Source organism: Saccopteryx leptura, chromosome 3 (genome assembly GCF_036850995.1).
Source record: "Saccopteryx leptura isolate mSacLep1 chromosome 3, mSacLep1_pri_phased_curated, whole genome shotgun sequence".
NCBI classification, from domain to species: domain Eukaryota; kingdom Metazoa; phylum Chordata; class Mammalia; order Chiroptera; family Emballonuridae; genus Saccopteryx; species Saccopteryx leptura.
The window spans coordinates 212,797,539-212,815,778 of NC_089505.1; the positions used below are offsets into that span (position 1 = coordinate 212,797,539).

At 43.8% G+C, this 18,240-nt stretch overlaps 1 protein-coding gene across 5 annotated transcripts in view; it reads left to right on the forward strand.

The window, feature by feature from the left end:
• SETDB1 (SET domain bifurcated histone lysine methyltransferase 1) overlaps positions 1 to 18,240 on the forward strand; it is a 38,053-nt gene that overhangs the window by 8,500 nt on the left and 11,313 nt on the right. For 4 of the 5 annotated variants that reach the window (XM_066377405.1, XM_066377402.1, XM_066377401.1 and 1 more), the window contains exons 4-14: positions 6,233 to 6,267; positions 7,702 to 7,801; positions 9,002 to 9,127; positions 9,290 to 9,491; positions 10,039 to 10,112; positions 11,597 to 11,787; positions 13,581 to 13,710; positions 14,363 to 14,531; positions 14,622 to 14,780; positions 15,971 to 16,642; positions 17,081 to 17,197. In XM_066377405.1, coding sequence (XP_066233502.1) covers positions 6,233 to 6,267; positions 7,702 to 7,801; positions 9,002 to 9,127; positions 9,290 to 9,491; positions 10,039 to 10,112; positions 11,597 to 11,787; positions 13,581 to 13,710; positions 14,363 to 14,531; positions 14,622 to 14,780; positions 15,971 to 16,642; positions 17,081 to 17,197 — 1,975 coding nt within the window. The remainder of the gene's footprint in view (positions 1 to 6,232; positions 6,268 to 7,701; positions 7,802 to 9,001; positions 9,128 to 9,289; positions 9,492 to 10,038; positions 10,113 to 11,596; positions 11,788 to 13,580; positions 13,711 to 14,362; positions 14,532 to 14,621; positions 14,781 to 15,970; positions 16,643 to 17,080; positions 17,198 to 18,240) is intronic. The other variant, XM_066377406.1, reaches the window with a different exon arrangement.

Here is an 18,240-nt window from a genome sequence, read left to right on the forward strand (position 1 = left end):
CATTTTATAAACATTTTCTTCTAGATATATTTTACTTTCTTAATGTTGTCTTTTTAAGAGTAGAAATTCTTGGGCCTGACCTGTGGTGGCGCAGTGGATAAAGCGTCGACCTGGAATGCTGACATCTCCGGTTCAAAACCCTGGGCTTGCCTGGTCAAGGCACATATGGGAGTTGATGCTTCCTGCGCCTCCCCCTTCTCTCTCTCTCTCTCTCTCTCTCCTCTCTAAAATGAATAAAATGAAAATCTTTTAAAAAAAAAAAAGGAGTAGAAATTCTTAAGTAGGGTTGAGGGGATTTGTTTGTTTATTTGCTTATGGCTAATGAGTCGTCCCACCAACATTTGTTGAAAAGTCTGTTCTTTTGGTACTGTTGTGAAAAATTAACTGGCCATATATGTGAGCATCTATTTTGTCCCATTAATCTAAATGTCTGTCTTTATACCACAGCACCACACTGTCTTAATTTTTATAGCTTTACAGTAAGTAGTAAAAGTACTGAATTAGTGAAGGGCCTCCAAATTTATTTGCATTTCGTATATATGCCAAATAAATTTTAGTAATAGTGTGTCAGTTTAGTTTTTTGTGTGTGTGTGTGACAGACAGAGTCAGAAAGAGGGACAGATAGGAACAGACAAACAGGAAGGGAGAGAGATGAGAAGCATCAGTTCTTCGTTGCAGTACCTTAGTTGTTCATTGATTAATTTCTCATATGGGCCTTGGCCAGGGGCTACTGTGAGTGACCCCTTGCTCAAGCCAGCGACCTTGGGCTCAAGCTGGTGAGCTGTGCTTAAACCAAATGAGCTCACGCTCAAGCTGGAAACCTCGGGGTCTCGAACCTGAGTCCTCCGCATCCCAGTTCGATGCTCTATCAACTGCGCCACTGCCTGGTCAGGCATGTCAGTTTAGTTTCTACCAAAAAAAAATCTTTTCAGCCTGCTAAGATTTAAAATTTTTTTTTGTATTTTTCTGAAGTTGGAAATGGGAGGCAGCCAGACAAGAGTTCCCGCATGTGCCTGACCGGGATCCACCCGGCACACCCACCGGGGGCGATGCTCTGTTGCAACCAGAGCCATTTCAGCACCTGAGGCACAGGCCACAGAGCCATCCTCAGCGCCTGGGCCAACCTTGCTCCAATGGAGCCCTGGCTGTGGGAGGGGAAGAGAGAGACAGAGAGGAAGGAGAGGGGGAGGGGTGGAGAAGCAGATGGGCGCTTCTCCTGTGTGCCCTGGCCGGGAATCGAACCCGGGACTCCTACACGCCAGGCCGACGCTCTACCACTGAGCCAACCGGCCAGGGCCGCCTGCTAAGATTTTTAATTGGAACTGTGTGGAATCTAAAGATTAATTTAGGGAGTAGTAGTAGTGCCTTTTTTTAACTAATTTTTTTTCTTCTTCTTCTTTTTCCAAGTGAGAGGAGGGGAGATAGAGAGACAGACTACCGCACGCACTCCAGCTGGGATCCATCCAACTCCTTTCTAGGGTCAAAGCTCTGCTCATCTGGGACCAAGCTTGCAACAGAACTACTTTTAGCACCTGAGGTGGAGGCTCCATAGAGCCATCCTCAGCACCATAGGCTGATACATTGGAACCAATCAAGCCAGAGTTGTGAGAGGGGGAGAGAGAAGGGAGGGGAGAGGTGAAGAAGCAGGTGGTCGCTTTTCCTGTGTGCCCTGACTGGGAATCAGGCCTAGGGCATCCACATGCTGGACCGATGCTCTACCACTGAGCCAAATGGTCAGGGCCAATATTGCCTTTTTAATACTGAGTCTTCTAATGCATGAACACAGTATATTTCCACTAAGTATTTTATTCTAGCTAATATGAATGAGCTTATTTTCTTTCTTTCTCTCTTTCTTTCTTTCTTTCTTTCTTTCTTTCTTTCTTTCTTTCTTAGTGAGAGAGAGAGGGACAGATAGGAACAGAAAGACAGGAAGGGAGAGAGATAAGAAGAATCAATTCTTAGTTGTGGCACCTTAGCTGTTCATTGATTGCTTTCTCATATATGCCTTGACTGGAGGTCTCCAGCCGAGCTAGTGACCCCTTGTTCAAGCCAGAGACCTTTGGGCTCAAGTCAGAGACCATATGGTAATATCTATGATCCCATGCTCAAACTAGCAACCCATGCTCATTCAAGCTGGCAATCCCACATTTAAGCTGGTAAGCTTGTGCTCAAGTCTGCAACCTTGGGGTTTTGTACCTGGTTCCTCAGCATCCCAGGTCAATGCTCTATCTACTGCACCACTGCCTGGTCAGGCTATTTTCTTAATTTCACTTTAGGATTGTTTGTTTCTAGGATATAAACCTGTAATTGGTATTTATCTTGTATCCTGTGACCTTATTAAGCTCACTTACTAGTTCTGGAAGCTTTTTGTGGGTCCATTAGAATTTTGTATATATTAAACTGTATTGTCTGCAAATAATGTCAATTTTACTCCTTTTTTTTTATTTTAGTGAGAGGAGGGGAGGCAGAGAGAGACTCCCACGTGTGTTATGACCAGGATTTACCTGGCAAGCCCACTAGGGGGCAATGCTCTGCCCATCTGGGGCGGTGCTCTGTTGGACCTGGAGCCATTTTAGCACCTGAGGCAGAGGCTATCGAGCCATTCTCAGCGCCCAGGGCCAAGCCAGAGACCTTTGGACCTCGCTCCAATCAAGCCTTGGCTGCAGGAAGGGAGGAGAAAAGAGAGAAAGGGAGAGAGAGAGAAGTGAGGGGGGATGGATTTGCTTCTCCTTTTTTTTTCTTTTTATTTATTCATTTTAGAGAGGAGAGAGAGAAAGAACGGGGCTGGAAGAGGGGAGGAGCAGGAAGCATCAACTCCCATATGTGCCTTGACCAGACAAGTGCAGGGTTTCGAACCGGCGACCTCAGCATTCCAGGTCGACGCTTTATCCACTGCACCACCACAGGTCAGGCAAATAGGTACTTCTCTTGTGTGCCCTGACTGGGAATCGAACCTGGGACATCCACCCACTGGACCCACGCTTGACCACTGAGCTAACCGGCCAGGGCCAGGAATTTTTTTTATACTCATTTTTTTTCTGTTACTACAGTATAAGATATTTTTTTCATTTTTCTGTGTCTTAGTTGTGTTTTTATGTTCTAGATTATGATTTTACAGCTGTGTCAGGATAGGTAAGTGATTTAGGCTAGGGTATGTTTTGACTTACACCAAAATTTGGGTTACATCACTGTCATAGGAACAGAACTGTGTTGTAACCCAAGGACCCCTGTACTACATACTTTATTTGATTTCTTGACTTTTTATGTTCTAGGATCCAATCCAGGATACCACATTGAATTTATTGTGGGAAGATTTTTTTTTTTTTTGATTTTTTTTTTTTTTTTTTGTATTTTTCTGAAGCTGGAAACGGGGAGAGACAGTCAGACTGACTCCCGCATGCGCCCAACCGGGATCCACCCGGCACGCCCACCAGGGGCGATGCTCTGCCCCTCCGGGGCGTCACTCTGCCGCGACCAGAGCCACTCTAGCGCCTGGGGCAGAGGCCAAGGAGCCATCCCCAGCGCCCGGGCCATCCTTGCTCCAATGGAGCCTCAGCTGCAGGAGGGGAAGAGAGAGACAGAGAGGAAGGAGGGGGGGGTGGAGAAGCAAGTGGGCGCTTCTCCTGAGCCAACCGGCCAGGGCCTTGTGGGAAGATTTTTAATGACTAATTTATTTCTTTACCTAATAATGTGTCTAATCATATATCTATTCCTTCTCAAGTCAGTTTTATTTATTTTGTGTCTTTCCTGGAATTTGTCCATTTCATCTTAGTTGTCAAATTATTGCCATAAAGTTGTTCATAGTATTTATTCCCTTGTGATCCTTTTTAATTTCCATAGGTTTTGTAGTAATGTCATTTCTTTCATTTCTAATATTGGTTATTTGAATTTTTTTTTCTTGGTTAGTCTAGCTAAAAAGTTGATCAGTTTTGCCCTTTTTCAAGGAACCATTTTTGAGGTTCATTAATTGATTTTGTTTTTCCATTTAATTGATTTCTATTCTAGTCTATATTACTTTCTTCCTTCCACTTAGTTGGGTTTAATTTGTTCCTTTTCTGGTTTCTTAAAGTGAAAGCTTGGATTTTTGGTTTGAGACCTTTCTTTCTTTCTAATACAGACATTAAAAATTCTAAATTTCCTTTTATGCATTGCTTTACTACATCTCTTTTTTTTTTGTGGCAGATACAAGGAGAATCAGAGGGACAGATTGGGACAGACAGACAGGAAGTGAGAGAGATGGGAAACATCAATTCTTTGTTGCGTTTCCTTAGTTGTTCATTGATTGATTTCTCATATGTGCCTTGACCGGGGGGCTACAGCAGACCAAGTGACCCCTTGCTCGAGCCAGCGACCTTGGGCTCAAGCTGGTGAGCCTTGCTCAAACCAGATGAGCCCATGCTCAAGCTGGCGATCTCGGGGTCTCGAACCTGGGTCTTCCGCATCCCAGTCCAACGCTCTATCCACTGTGCCACTGCCAGGTCAGGCTATCTCATAAATTTTTTTTTTTTTTGTATTTTTCTGAAGCTGGAAACGGGTAGAGACAGTCAGACAGACTCCCGCATGTACCCGACCGGAATCCACCCAGCACGCTCTGCCCACCAGGGGGCGGTGCTCTGCCCCTCCGGGGCGTCGCTCTGCTACGACCAGAGCCACTCTAGCGCCTGGGGCAGAGGCCAAGGAGCCATCCCCAGCGCCTGGGCCATCTTTGCTCCAGTGGAGCCTCCCTGTGGGAGGGGAAGAGAGAGACAGAGAGGAAGGAGAGGGGGAGGGGTGGAGAAGCAAATGGGCGCTTCTCCTATGTGCCCTGGCCGGAATCAAACCCGGGACTTCTGCACACCAGGCCGACGCTCTACCACTGAGCCAACCACCCAAGGCATATCTCATAAATTTTTATATGTTGTATTTTCCTTTTAATTCAACTCATACGTTTTTCTTTCCTTTGTGATTTTTCTTTGACCAGTGGGTTTTTAAAGGTATATTGTTTGATTTTCTAATATTTGGGATTTTTCCAGATTTCTTTCTGTTGTAAATTAATTTCATTGTGGTCAGAAAACATACTTTGTATAATTCAGTTCTTTTAAATTTATTTAGACTCTTTTAATGGCTTAGAATATTGTCTCTTCTAGAGAATGAACTATGTGTGCTTGAAAAAATCTGTGCCTGGCCTGACCAGTAGTGGTGCAGGGGATAAAGTGTCAGCCTGTAAAACTGAGTTTGCTGGTTCGATACCTTGGGCTTGCCTTGACAAGGCACATATGGGACTGATGCTTCCTGCTCCGCCCTCCTTTTCTCATTCTCTCTTTCTCTCCCCTCTTTATAAAAATGAATAAATCTTAAAAAAAAAAATTGTGCCTTACCAGGCGGTGGCGCAATGAATAAAACATCAGTCTGGGATACTGAGGACCAAAGTTTGAAACCCTGAGGTCGCCAGCTTGAGCACAGGTTCACCAGCTTAAGCATGGGATCATAGACGTGACGCCATGGTCTCTGGCTTGAGCAAGGAGTTATGCAAGCAGGCACATATGAGAAAGCAATCAATGAACAACTCAGGTGCTGCAATGAAGAATTTGTTTCTCATCTCCAGGTGGTGGTGCACTGTACAGAGCTTCTGACAGGGACACGGAGGACCCAGGTTCGAAACCTCGAGGTCACAGTCTTGAGCACGGGCTCATCCAGCTTGAGCACTGGCTCACTAGCTTAAGTGCGAGGTTGCCAGCTTGAGTGTAGGATCATAGACATGACCCCATGGTATCTGGCTTGAGCCCAAAGGTTGCTAGCTTGAGCAAGGGGTCACTCGCTCTGCTGTAACTCCCCCTCCTATCAAGGCACATATGAGAAAGCAATCAATGAACAACTAAGGTGTTGTAACTGTGAGTTGATGCTTCTCATCTCTCTCCTGTCTGTCCCTATCTGACCCTCTCTCTGTTTCTTTGTCTCTGTCAAAAAAAATGTGGTTTTTCCATTAAGTAAATTATTGTTATAAAAATTAAAATATACAATTAAAACCCAAAATTCTATAGACTACCACCTACCTACCCAGTACTTATAAGCACTGTCATCTATTGTGTGTCTCCCTGGACCTTGTGGTACTTTTACATATATATGAATACATACATCTATCTCACAGTTATTGTCAATAAAACTTACATAATAATGCTTTTAAGTCACTTAGTTCTTGGTTACTTGAAAATTCTTGTATCTTACACTCATTAGAGGTTTTTCTGATCCATAGGTGATGCCGGGAGCAGAACTCCAAAAGACCAGAAAGTGAGTTGGAATGGGTAGAGGAAGGAGGAGAGAGAAGAATATGAAAATGGGAGAAACTTTTGCCCTGACTATTCTGTTAGTTCAGCTGTCGACATAGAATCATGCACTCACTCTCTCGTCATCCTTAGTTATTGCAGTCCTTTCACACAGTAGTTCTCAAATATTTTACACTTGGGGATTGGTGAAAATAGAATTATTTCAGGGACCACTAAGGCCGAAATAAAAGCCATTATTGGTATTTTATGCATTGTCTTTTAATTATAATACTATTAAATGAAAATTCTCTTAAATAACCAGAGGAACAGTAAGAAATATATTTTTAATAGAAAATGACTGAAATTTGTAGAGAGCAATATTTAATTTAAGCAAAGCTCCACAGATACCTAAGACAACCTCAGTAGTATTTTCATTGATATGACAGACTGATATGTGGCAGTCACCCTGAGCAAAGTGAATTTGACTAAGATCATTGGGTCTATCATTGTCATACAACATAAGGGTGGTTAACTCTTTCATGGAACAGTGTGAAATTTTTGGCGGACTGGGCCGTTGAAAAACACTGCTTTAACAGACATTGTAAGAATGCAAAAGAGCCTTACTGGTGATGGCCTAGTGGATAGAGCATCAGTCCGGAGTGCTGAAGTCCCAAATTTGAAACCCCAAGGTCACTGGCTTGAGTGCTTATTGGTCGTCAACATGATCCCAAGGTCGCTGCTTTAACAAGGGATCACTGGGTTGGCTTGACCCCCCAGATCAAAGAATATATGAGAAGTAATTAATGAACAATTAAATTGAAGTAACTATAAGTTGATGCTTCTCACTCTCTCCCTTTCTGTCTTTCTATCTTTCAAAAAAAAAAAAAAAGAATACAAAAGAATGTTGTGACTGAGTGCCTTAGTGGATAGAGAATCGTCCTGGGGATTGAGGGTCATGAGTTCGATCCCTGGCCAGGACACATACAAGAAGCAACCAATGAGTGTATAACTAAGTGGAACAGGGAGTTAATGCTTTTTCTCTCTCCCTCTCCCTCCCTCTCCCCCTCCCCTACCCTTTCCCCCTTCCTCCATTCTTCCCCCCTTTCTCTCCTCTACTCCCCTCTCCCTCACCCCCTTCCCCTTCCGTTCCTCTCGCTCTCTCAAATCAATTTTAAAAAATACAAAAGAGTTTACCTAGAGATGTATGCAGTGAGTGCTATATGAAGGTAGAATTTGGCAGTGCTCAGCTGGGCAAGATTAATCAAGGAAAACTTCCTAAAGCTGTTTTCTGAACCAAATTTGTAATAAGGGATAGTTTTGCTTAAAAAGTAGCCAACAGCTTCCAAACAAAATAACTAATTCTGTTTTGTCTTTGAAAGATAGATTGTTTCTTATTCTAAAGTAATTTCTAACTGATGCTGCTATTTCAAAACTTACTTCCTCATCCCCTTCCTTACAGCTCCGTGAAGCTATGGCTGCCTTGAGAAAGTCGGCTCAGGATGTCCAGAAGTTCATGGATGCTGTCAACAAGAAGAGTAGTTCCCAGGATCTACATAAAGGTTAGGGTCAGGAGGTCCCTCCGTACAAGTGGGGCTGAATTCCCACAGAGATGTCATGGATAACTGGCTTTGTTTTAGCTTCTCAGACTCCTTCTGTACCTCTGTTGGGTTGTTTTAACACCATAGGCTATACTTATTAATATAAGAGTATTTGTGGTTTTGTTTTCTTGTCATCTGCTTTTGTTTGCCACTTCTCCGGTGTGTGATGGCTTTATCCAATACTTTTTTTAGCTTATGTTCATGACTACTACTTCCAGATGGAGACTAGAGAGAAGGATAACTCAAACACGCGGTGCGGTCTGCAGGGAAGTTTTGCGTGTAGGATGGGGCTGTTAGAGGAGAATGTTTTGTAGGTGCTACTTTGTATTTAATGAGTGGAAGTTAGTGTTGTTAATAAGGAGTTGTGAACAGTTCGTTAAAGTGAGATATTCTTTTTTTTTTTTTACAGAGACAGAGTGAGAGTCAGAGAGAGGGATAGATAGGGACAGACAGACAGGAATGGAGAGAGATGAGAAGCATCAATCTTTAGTTTGTCGTTGCGATACCTTAATTGTTCATTGATTGCTTTCTCATATGTGCCTTTACCGTGGGCCTTCAGCCGACCGAGTAACCCCTTGTTCGAGCCAGCGACCTTGGGTCCCAAGCTGGTGAGCTTTTGCTCAAACCAGATGAGCCCACACTCAAGCTGGCGACCTCGGGGTCTCGAACCTGGGTCTTCCGCATCCCAGTCCGACGCTCTATCCACTGCGCCACCACCTGGTCAGGCTAAAGCGAGATATTCTTGAATTAAAGACTTTTATTTATTGATTTGAAGGAGAGAGGGAGCAAGAAATATCAACTCATACTACTTCACTTTAGTTGTTCAATTGATTGCTTCTTTTATGTGCCTTGACCGGGCAAGCCTAGGGTTTTGAATTGGTAACCTCAGCATTCCAGGTCAATGCTATCCACTGCACCACCACAGGTCAGGGGAGATATTCTTGAATTACATGTACATTTCAACTATTCAAGTTTTTCTTGTAGCATTAACTGTTGAGTCAGCTTTGTTTTGTATATCTGCCCTTGGCCAAAAAAGCAGCAAAAGTGGCTGGGGATCAAAAGTTATTCCATCTTCCCTGATTGCCTATGACCCTCTTTACTTTTTCATTTTCTCCTCAGTCTATGCCATGTCTTTTTAGAACAACTTTGCTTTCTTTGTAGGAACCTTGAGTCAGATGTCTGGAGAACTGAGCAAAGATGGTGACCTGATAGTCAGCATGCGCATTCTAGGCAAGAAGAGAACAAAGACATGGCACAAAGGCACCCTTATCGCCATCCAGACGGTTGGTATGTTCAAGCTAGAGGAAAAACTAGTGAAAGGCAACCTGCAGGTCTTCATTGCTGATTGTTTCTTTTCCCCACATTCTTGCCCTGTCTCACACAGCCCCAGAACTTACACAGAAACTGATGGTTTTTAAAATTTTTTGTTTATCTTTCTCTTTTACTCAGGGCCAGGAAAGAAGTACAAGGTGAAATTTGACAACAAAGGCAAGAGTCTCCTGTCAGGGAACCATATTGCCTATGATTACCACCCTCCAGCTGACAAGCTGTATGTTGGCAGTCGAGTGGTGGCCAAATACAAAGATGGGAATCAGGTCTGGCTCTATGCTGGCATTGTAGCAGAGACACCAAACGTCAAAAATAAGCTCAGGTACCTGGATGGAGGATGGTGAAGAGAGCAGAGGCTGGGAGCACAGCACCTGCCCTGTTCAAGTCATAGCCTAGATCTCACAAGTAGCCTTTGTGCTCTTAGTCGCCAGGGGCCAAAAACCCTTTCTCTATCTGTGTCACAGAAGTCATGTGGGTGATTCTTTTTTTTTTTTTTTTTTTTTTAATTAAGGAGAATACTTGGAGGAAATCTAGGAAGATAGTAGTCAAGATTGATTAATGGTTGAGAGAATAGGGAATTCATGTAGAAGGAAGAAATAAAGTGGAGACTAAATGGTTTTCAGAATAGGAATCTGATAGTGGAACAAGAATAGTTTTTGCAAAAATGGGGATATATTGGTTAGATTAAAGGAGAATTCTTAACTCTTGGTGTGGGAAGAAAGAATAACTGGAAGGAAGCAATAGACTGGAACATCATCCCTGAAGTATGTCTTGTCTGATCCAGTGGAGTGGAAACTTATGATAAGATAAGGCCTGTAGTTCAGTTAAATATCATCGCCTGACCTTTCTACTGTCACTCTTTCCTACAGGTTTCTTATTTTCTTTGATGATGGCTATGCTTCCTATGTCACACAGTCTGAATTGTATCCCATTTGCCGGCCATGTGAGTTTCCTTCCTTTCTTCCTTCCGTGCATCTTCTTCTACCTTGTATTTCTTCTAAAGACAACTAATTGAAAATCTCTAGTGTCTTTGGTGTTTCAGTCTCAAAGAACATAAGTTTGATTAATGTCCTTTGGGAGATAGTTTTACTTGTTCATCTCCAGTGGTGGGTCTTTGTAGCCAGAGTGAAATACTGGAATGACTGGCCTTAGGTGGACAATCATATTATAGATGTGTTTTCATTTCATTTCTAAATGACTTAGGTTTGAGAAGGTGTTAGTCTCATACTTCTTTCCCAGTTTTATACTGCATCTGATGTGTGTAAATCTGTACTCTGCATAATGCTTTCTACAGAAGTTTTGTTCGATGGGGCTTGGGGACAGAGTCTTATAGAAGCAGCAGCTTTTCTTTTTTTCTTTTATTGTTATTTGAGAGAGAAAGAGAGAGAAGCATCAACTTGTTCTACTTAGTTATTCCATTTAGTTGTGTATTCATTGATTGTTTCCCGATGTGCTCTGACTGAGGATCGAACATGTGACCTTTTTGTGCCAGGATGATGCTTTATCCACCCAGTCTCCTGGCCAGGGCCAGAAGCAATGGTTTTTAGTTGCAGAAGACTCAACTAACACTGCTCTGTTTCCACATGAAAGGCAGTAAATATATTCAGGATCCCTTTAAAGCCTGATAGAGAATGAGAAGGAAGAATAAATTTTTGTTTGTTTGTTTTTCTTAGAAGTAGAGAGGCAGAGAGACAGACTCCCACATGCACCCTGACCAGGGATCCACCCGGCAAGCCCCCTACCAGGTGATGCTCTGCCCATATGGAGCCATTGCTCCATTGCTCAGCAACCGAACTATTTCAGCACCTGAGGCAAGGCCATGGAGCCATCCTCAGCACCCAGGGCCAACTTGCTCCAACAGAGCCATGGCTGTGGGAGAAGAAAGAGAGAAGGTGGAAGGGAATGGTAGAGAAGTAGATGGTCGCTTCTCCTGTGTGCCATGACCAGGAATCGAACCCAGGACATCCGTGTGCCAGGCCAACGCTCTAGCACTTAGCCAACCAGCCAGGGCCAGGATAAAAATTTTTTAACAATTTTGTGATGCCAGATGATCTTATTTTTTTCTTTTTTCTATTTTTATTTTTTACACCTGCCTGGCTGGCTGTGCTCTCGCCAGTTGTTTTTTGATTTACCTCTGGACATAACAAGTTAACAAGAATTTTCACTTGAAATTTTCTAAGGTGAAACATCCATTTTTATGTAATGACTCATCTATATTTGTACATTACTTAGTATTTACTTGATTTGTATGAGCATTTACACGTTAGGTTCTTAATACTTCATGGTCTTAGTTTTGCTTCCCTTGAGGTTATGATTTCATTTATTTTTCTGTCCCTTCTAACTTAAAAAATACTAAACATCTCCTTGCCAACCATTTTTCCCTATCAAGACATGCTCTCTCTCAGCTCTACTTCTTCTTTGGGACAGTGAAAAAGACTTGGGAGGACATAGAAGACATCTCCTGCCGAGACTTCATAGAGGAGTATATCACTGCTTATCCCAACCGCCCCATGGTGCTACTCAAGAGTGGCCAACTTATCAAGACTGAGTGGGAAGGCACATGGTGGAAGTCCCGAGTCGAGGAGGTAGATGGCAGCCTCGTCAGGATCCTCTTCCTGGTACTGTTCTTCCCTAGTTTTTGAGGCACGTGTGGGGGATGGCTTGGGGAAGCATGAAAAGGCAAGAATGAGGATGATTTTGTAAAACTTCATAGTTTTCCCCTTATTCTCCTGTCTGTTCTCACTGTTTTGGGTCAAATTTTACTTTTCTTTCTTTTTGTTCCTATGTGAGTAGTTGAAAATAAATTCCCTGAATTTTAATTGTGACACTGATCTGTATGGTTTTTGTTTTTTGTTTTTTCCTCTAGGAATATTCACATTGCACGTAGGTACAGAGAAAGCAACCAGTTCCATTTGTACATGAGTAGAGTTTTGGTAGCATACTAGGACATAAAAGGAAGGACCCAGGAATTGGAATTGGAGGTCTTGATGATCTTTCAAGGCCCAATTTAACTCCTAAATCTTCTATACCCGTATACCCATCCTTTTCTCCCCTCTTACAACTTTCTCAGAATTATATTTCTCTTTGAGCCATCCCAGCTTTTTGTTCCTAAGATCTTATGATCCTGCTAATAATTCTCATACTTAGGAAAAGCATCTGTCACTTCTGAAATTTTGGGGGGCTTTTTTGTTTTTTGTTTGTTTTTCTTTTCATTTTTCTTGAGAGAGAGAGAGAGAGACAGGAAGGGAGAGAGATGAAAAGCATCTTGTAGTTGCGGTGCCTTAGTTCATTGTTTGCTTCTCATATGTGCCTTGATAGGGTGGTGGGGCTCCAGATGAGCCAGCAACCTTTGGCTCAAGCCAGTGAGTCTGCACTCAGGCTGGTCACCTTGAGATTTTTAACCTGGGTTGCAGTGTCCCAGGTTGATGCTCTATCCACTGTACCACCACCAGTCAGGCTTGTCATTCCTGAAATTTCTTAAACAAGAAATGTATGTTTTTTGTCTCTTTGTTCTTTTTTTTTTTTTGTATTTTTCTGAAGTTGGAAACGGGGAGGCAGTCAGACAGACTCCCGCATGCGCCCAACCAAGATCCACCCGGCACGCCCACCAGGGGGTGATGCTCTGCCCATCTGGGGCGTCGCTCTGTTGCAACCAGAGCCATTCTAGCACCTGAGGCGGAGGCCACAGAGCCATCCTCATCGCCCAGGCCAACTTTGCTCTAATGGAGCTTCGGCTGCGGGAGGGGAAGAGAGAGACAGAGAAGAAGGAGAGAGCAGATGGGCGCTTCTCCTGTGTGCCCTGGCCGGGAATCAAACCCGGGACCCCTGCACGCCAGGCCGATGCTCTACCACTGAGCCAACCGGCCAGGGCCCTCTTTGTTCTTGATGCCTGTCATGGAGCCCGGCATATAAGTTTATTGAATAGATAAGGAATTCAGGGCTCACCTGACCAGGCGGTGGCGCAGTGGATAGAGCATCAGACTGGGACACAAATGACCCAGGTTCGAGACTCTAAGGTTGCCAGCTTGAGCATGGGCTCATCTGGCTTGAGCACAGGGTTGCTGGCTTGAGCATGGGATCATAGACATGACCCCATGGTTGCTGGCCTGAGCCTGAAGGTTGCTGGCTTGAGCAAGGGGTTACTCTGCTCTGCTGTAGCCCCCTGGTCAAGGCACATATGAGAAAGCAATGAACAACTAAGGTGCTGCAATGAAGAACTGGTGCTTCTTATCTCTCTCCCTTCCTGACTATCTGTCCCTCTCTCTGTCTCTGTCACCAAAAAGAAAAAAAAAATTCAAGGCTCATCAGGGAGATTTCCCTAAGGAGGTACATGTATGTATATATTCTCCACAAATGGCAAGATAGATTCTAGTCCTTAATCCTTCCTCCTTCCTGCCTTTCAACCCCCTAGGATGATAAAAGGTGTGAATGGATCTATCGAGGCTCTACACGGCTGGAACCCATGTTCAGCATGAAAACATCCTCAGCCTCTACATTGGAGAAGAAGCAAGGGGGACAGCTCAGGACGCGTCCAAATATGGGTATGTCCTGAATCGTACCCTGGGGGAGGGTAAAATGGGACAAACCAGCAAAGGAGGTTATATACAACCCCTTGTTTATCGGGATGACACTACTGACCCATTGGAAGGACATGTGCCCTGAGTTGTTTCCAGTAGTGGGTGATGGATTTGTGGTGCTGCCTCCACATGCTGTGGCTCTGATTTGTTCTAAACAACCACATAAAAATATGAAACAACTGGCTTAAGTTAGGGGTATTGGTGGTAGTGGTTACCTCTGTTACTCACATGAGGATAACTGATAACTGCTTTTAGTTACCTATGGTCAACTTTTTTAAAGCCTAAACTCTTTTTGTTCTTGTATGTTCCTGCCATACTTTCTGGTTGCTTTTTCCTGACTACATTAGTTGATCAAAAAAACATTTTTGAAAGTTTTCACCAAAATATAACACAGTTACTGACATAAATCATCTTAGGCAGGAAGATAAAGTCTTAAGTCAAAGCAAGCCTATGCCAGTATCTGACTCATTGTTGTAAATATTTGTAAATAGCATCTACTCAAAATGTTTCTGTTTATGCTGTTTTATATTATATAAATTGAGGGTCAGGTATATGCATAAATAAAAGTGACACAGCTATAGCATCTTCTGAGTAATCAATTTACCTTTTCCTGTAGGTGCTGTGAGGAGTAAAGGCCCTGTGGTCCAGTATACCCAGGATCTGACCAGTACTGGAACCCAGTTTAAGCCAGTGGAGCTGCCACAGACTACAGCCCCCCCCATCCCACCTGCTGCAACACCTGGCCCACCTGCTCCACCTCTGTCCCCCCAGGCAGGTGACATTGAGTGAGTGCTATTTCTTCTTTTTTGCCTGTTTTTTTTATATTTTATACTTTCTGTATCCTTTACTATGTGATTTCTCCTCTAATCTCCTAGAAGCTTGGAAAGCCAGCTTGCCCAGTCACGGAAGCAGGTAGCCAAAAAGAGCACATCTTTCCGGCCAGCATCTGTGGGCTCTGGTCATTCCTCCCCCACGTCCCCTGCACTCGGTGAAAATATCTCTGGTGGGAAACCTGGGATCAACCAGACATACAGGTAAGGAAATCTCAGGCTCTCAAGGGGAAGGGGAACATTGTGGACTGACTGAGTAGTCACTTATAGGGAGGTACCTTGGCTTCAAGGGATGATGATGTGAGGAATTTGGACTGGAAAAGAAAGCTTTAACTTTGGAAGTTTCCAAGAAATAGTGTAAAAATAATTGAATTAGAAACTAGGTACTTAGAAATACAGAATCACTAGAAAGTCATTTGTTAAAACTTCTGGTTAAATGTGGAGTCATCAGCCTGACCAGGTGGTGGCACAGTGGATAGAGTGTAGGACTGGGACGTGGAGGACCCAGGTTCAAAACCCCAAGGTCTCCAGCTTGAGCGCAGGGCCACTTGTTCTGCTGTAGCCTCCAATCAAGGCACATAGAGAAAGCAATCAATGAACAACTAAGGTGCCGCAATGAAGAATTGATGCTTCTCATCTCTCTCCCTTCTTGTCTATCTGTCCCTATCTGTTCCTCTCTCTGTATCTCTCTGTCACAGAAAAAAAAAATGTGGAGTCATCACTGTTACAATAAAAAGAGAACACACAGCCACTTTCCTTGCATCATGGGAGTTAGTAGGACATTTGTAAGACACACAGCCAGAAAAATGTATTTGTAGAAAACTGGACTATTTCCATAATTTACAAAAGTATCTTCTCCACCCTTCCCCCTCTCCATTCTCTCTATCTCTCTCTTCCCCTCCTGCAGCCATGGGTCCTTTGGAGCAAAGTTGGCCCAGGCACTGAGGACGGCTCCATGGCCTCCCAGGTGCTAGAATGGCTCCAGGTTGCAACGGAGCAGCGCCCCAGATGGGCAGAGCATTGCCCCCTGGTGGGCATGCTGGGTGGATCCCGGTCAGGTGCATATGGGAGTCTGTCTCTCTGCCTCCCTGTTTCTCACTTCAGGAAAATACCAAAAATATGTGTGTGTGTGTGTGTGTGTGTGTGTGTGTGTACAATTCCTAAATTTTATATATATATATATATGTATGTATGCTATTAAAATAAAGATAGTATCACTCAGTGAAGAATAACCAGGGTGTTTCCCTGTCCAGGTTTGCTGGTAAGGCAAAGGGAAATTGGAGGAATATAGCTATTTGAAAGATGAGAGCAGTGGTTTAGCCAACTGGGGGAGTAGTTACTCAACAGTAAGAACCTGTTGCTTTCTTATCTGATCTGTTGCATCTCATTTTCAGATCACCTTTAGGCTCAACAGCTTCTGCCCCAGCACCCCCAGTACCCGCAGCACCCTCAGTACCCGCAGTACCCCCAGCATCCCCAGCATCATCCACAGCCCTCCCAGCCTTCCATGGCATGCTGGAGCGGGCCCCAACAGAGCCCTCTTACCGCGCACCCATGGAGAAGCTTTTCTACTTACCTCATGTCTGCAGCTACACTTGCCTGTCTCGGATCCGACCTATAAGAAGTGAGCAATACCGGGGCAAGAACCCTCTGCTAGTCCCACTCCTCTATGACTTCCGACGGATGACGGCCCGGCGCCGAGTTAACCGCAAGATGGGCTTTCATGTTATCTATAAAACACCCTGTGGCCTCTGCCTTCGGACAATGCAGGAGATTGAACGCTACCTTTTTGAGACTGGCTGTGACTTCCTCTTCCTGGAAATGTTCTGTTTGGATCCATATGTTCTTGTGGACCGGAAGTTTCAGCCCTATAAGCCTTTTTACTATATTTTGGACATCACCTATGGGAAAGAAGATGTTCCCCTATCCTGTGTCAATGAGATTGACACAACCCCCCCACCCCAGGTAGCCTACAGCAAGGAACGAATCCCAGGCAAGGGTGTTTTCATTAACACGGGCCCTGAATTTCTGGTTGGCTGTGACTGCAAAGATGGATGCCGGGACAAGTGAGTTGGTGGGGAATTGCTGGCCTTGCAGTGGGTACCTTTCTTTTCACTTCTTTTTTGCTTTTTATCTGCACTCCTTTGCCCATCTCCCTTTACCTCCTCCTTCCGCTCCTGTTTAAGGTCTCCAGAAAGCTATGAAGTAGAGATGCAGGGGTTGAGTTAGCCCCAGTGCATAACCCTGGTTACATTTGTCTTATGTTTGTTTCTTGAGCTGATTCTCTGTTTCCTTTGCTTCTCTCCACCATGGTTTCAGTTGCCACTTTGTTTCATTCTCTGTCTGTAGCTCTATCTTATCCTCACTGTCATGTTCTTACTCTTTCCCATTTACATGTAAGAGAGAGGAAAAATTTAACTACCATATCCCCATCCTTTTATTAGTACTGCTCGCTTTTAAAGAAAGTCACAGCTCTAGCTGTCATAACCTTCTATGTTATGTAGGTCCAAGTGTGCCTGCCATCAGCTAACTATTCAGGCTACAGCCTGCACCCCAGGCGGCCAAGTCAACCCTAACTCTGGCTACCAGCACAAGAGACTAGAAGAGTGTCTGCCCACGGGGTGAGTAGTTGGGGAAGTGAAGCACTCAGACTGAAAAGCATGTTCTTGTTTTCTGTGTTTATAGAAACCATCAGAATTCTCAAAGTTTGGAACAACAAAAAAACTGTAATAGGCATTTATTTTATTAATTGAACGTATTTACTGAAATCCCTGCCCATGTTTCTCCCTTGGGCTTTCCTCAAAATGAAGACATAGAATGATTAAACAGTGTCTATAACTTTTTTTGCAATCAAAGGTGATCTTAATTTTACAGCTTCATTAATGTCCTAGCATATTATGGTTTGCTCCAGCAAGTGAGATGTGTTTGGAGAGGAGGAAGCTGTTGGAGACTTTGAGGAGTCAAATGATCTGATTGGCCTTTTGAAGATTACTGTGGCTTCCATATGAAGAATAGGGCTAAGGACAGCAAAAGAATTTGGAAGCTCAGTTAGGAGATGCAAGTGAGAAGTGGTGGTTGCTGACTAAAATGGAAGTGTAGTAGAGATGAAAGAGTATAGATTTGGGGTGCCTTTGGGGATAGAGCTACAGAACATGATAGTTTGTGGAGTAGAGGAGGGAAAGAGCAGAATCAAGGACAATTCCTAAATTTTATATGTGAGCAACTAAGTGGATGTTGATGCTTTTTACTGAGCTGGAAGACCAGAGCAGTTGCAGGACTTAGTGAAATTCAGCTTCTCTTTTAGCCGTGTGAACTTTGAGATGCCTGTTAGTCCAAGTGGAAATTGAGAAAGCATTGAGATTTCTGAGCAAAGTGTGTCAGGTCTGCACAGTAGTGGTATTTAAAGCCTGAATGAGTTCACCTAGAGAGAATACTGGTAATAGAGAAGGGGGCCCAGGAGTCAGCCCTGGGCTCTCCAACTAGAGATTGTGCAGAAGTAGAACCAGCATGTGAGATTGAGAAGGACATGTCAGGAACAGAGAAGGTCGATGAAAAAGAGATAACATGGTAAATTGGTTACATAGGAACTTGTGAACTAATAAGCCCTAGTGCTCAAGGTACATCATTAGCAGAGAGGACAGAAGAAGAGAGGAGAAAAACATTG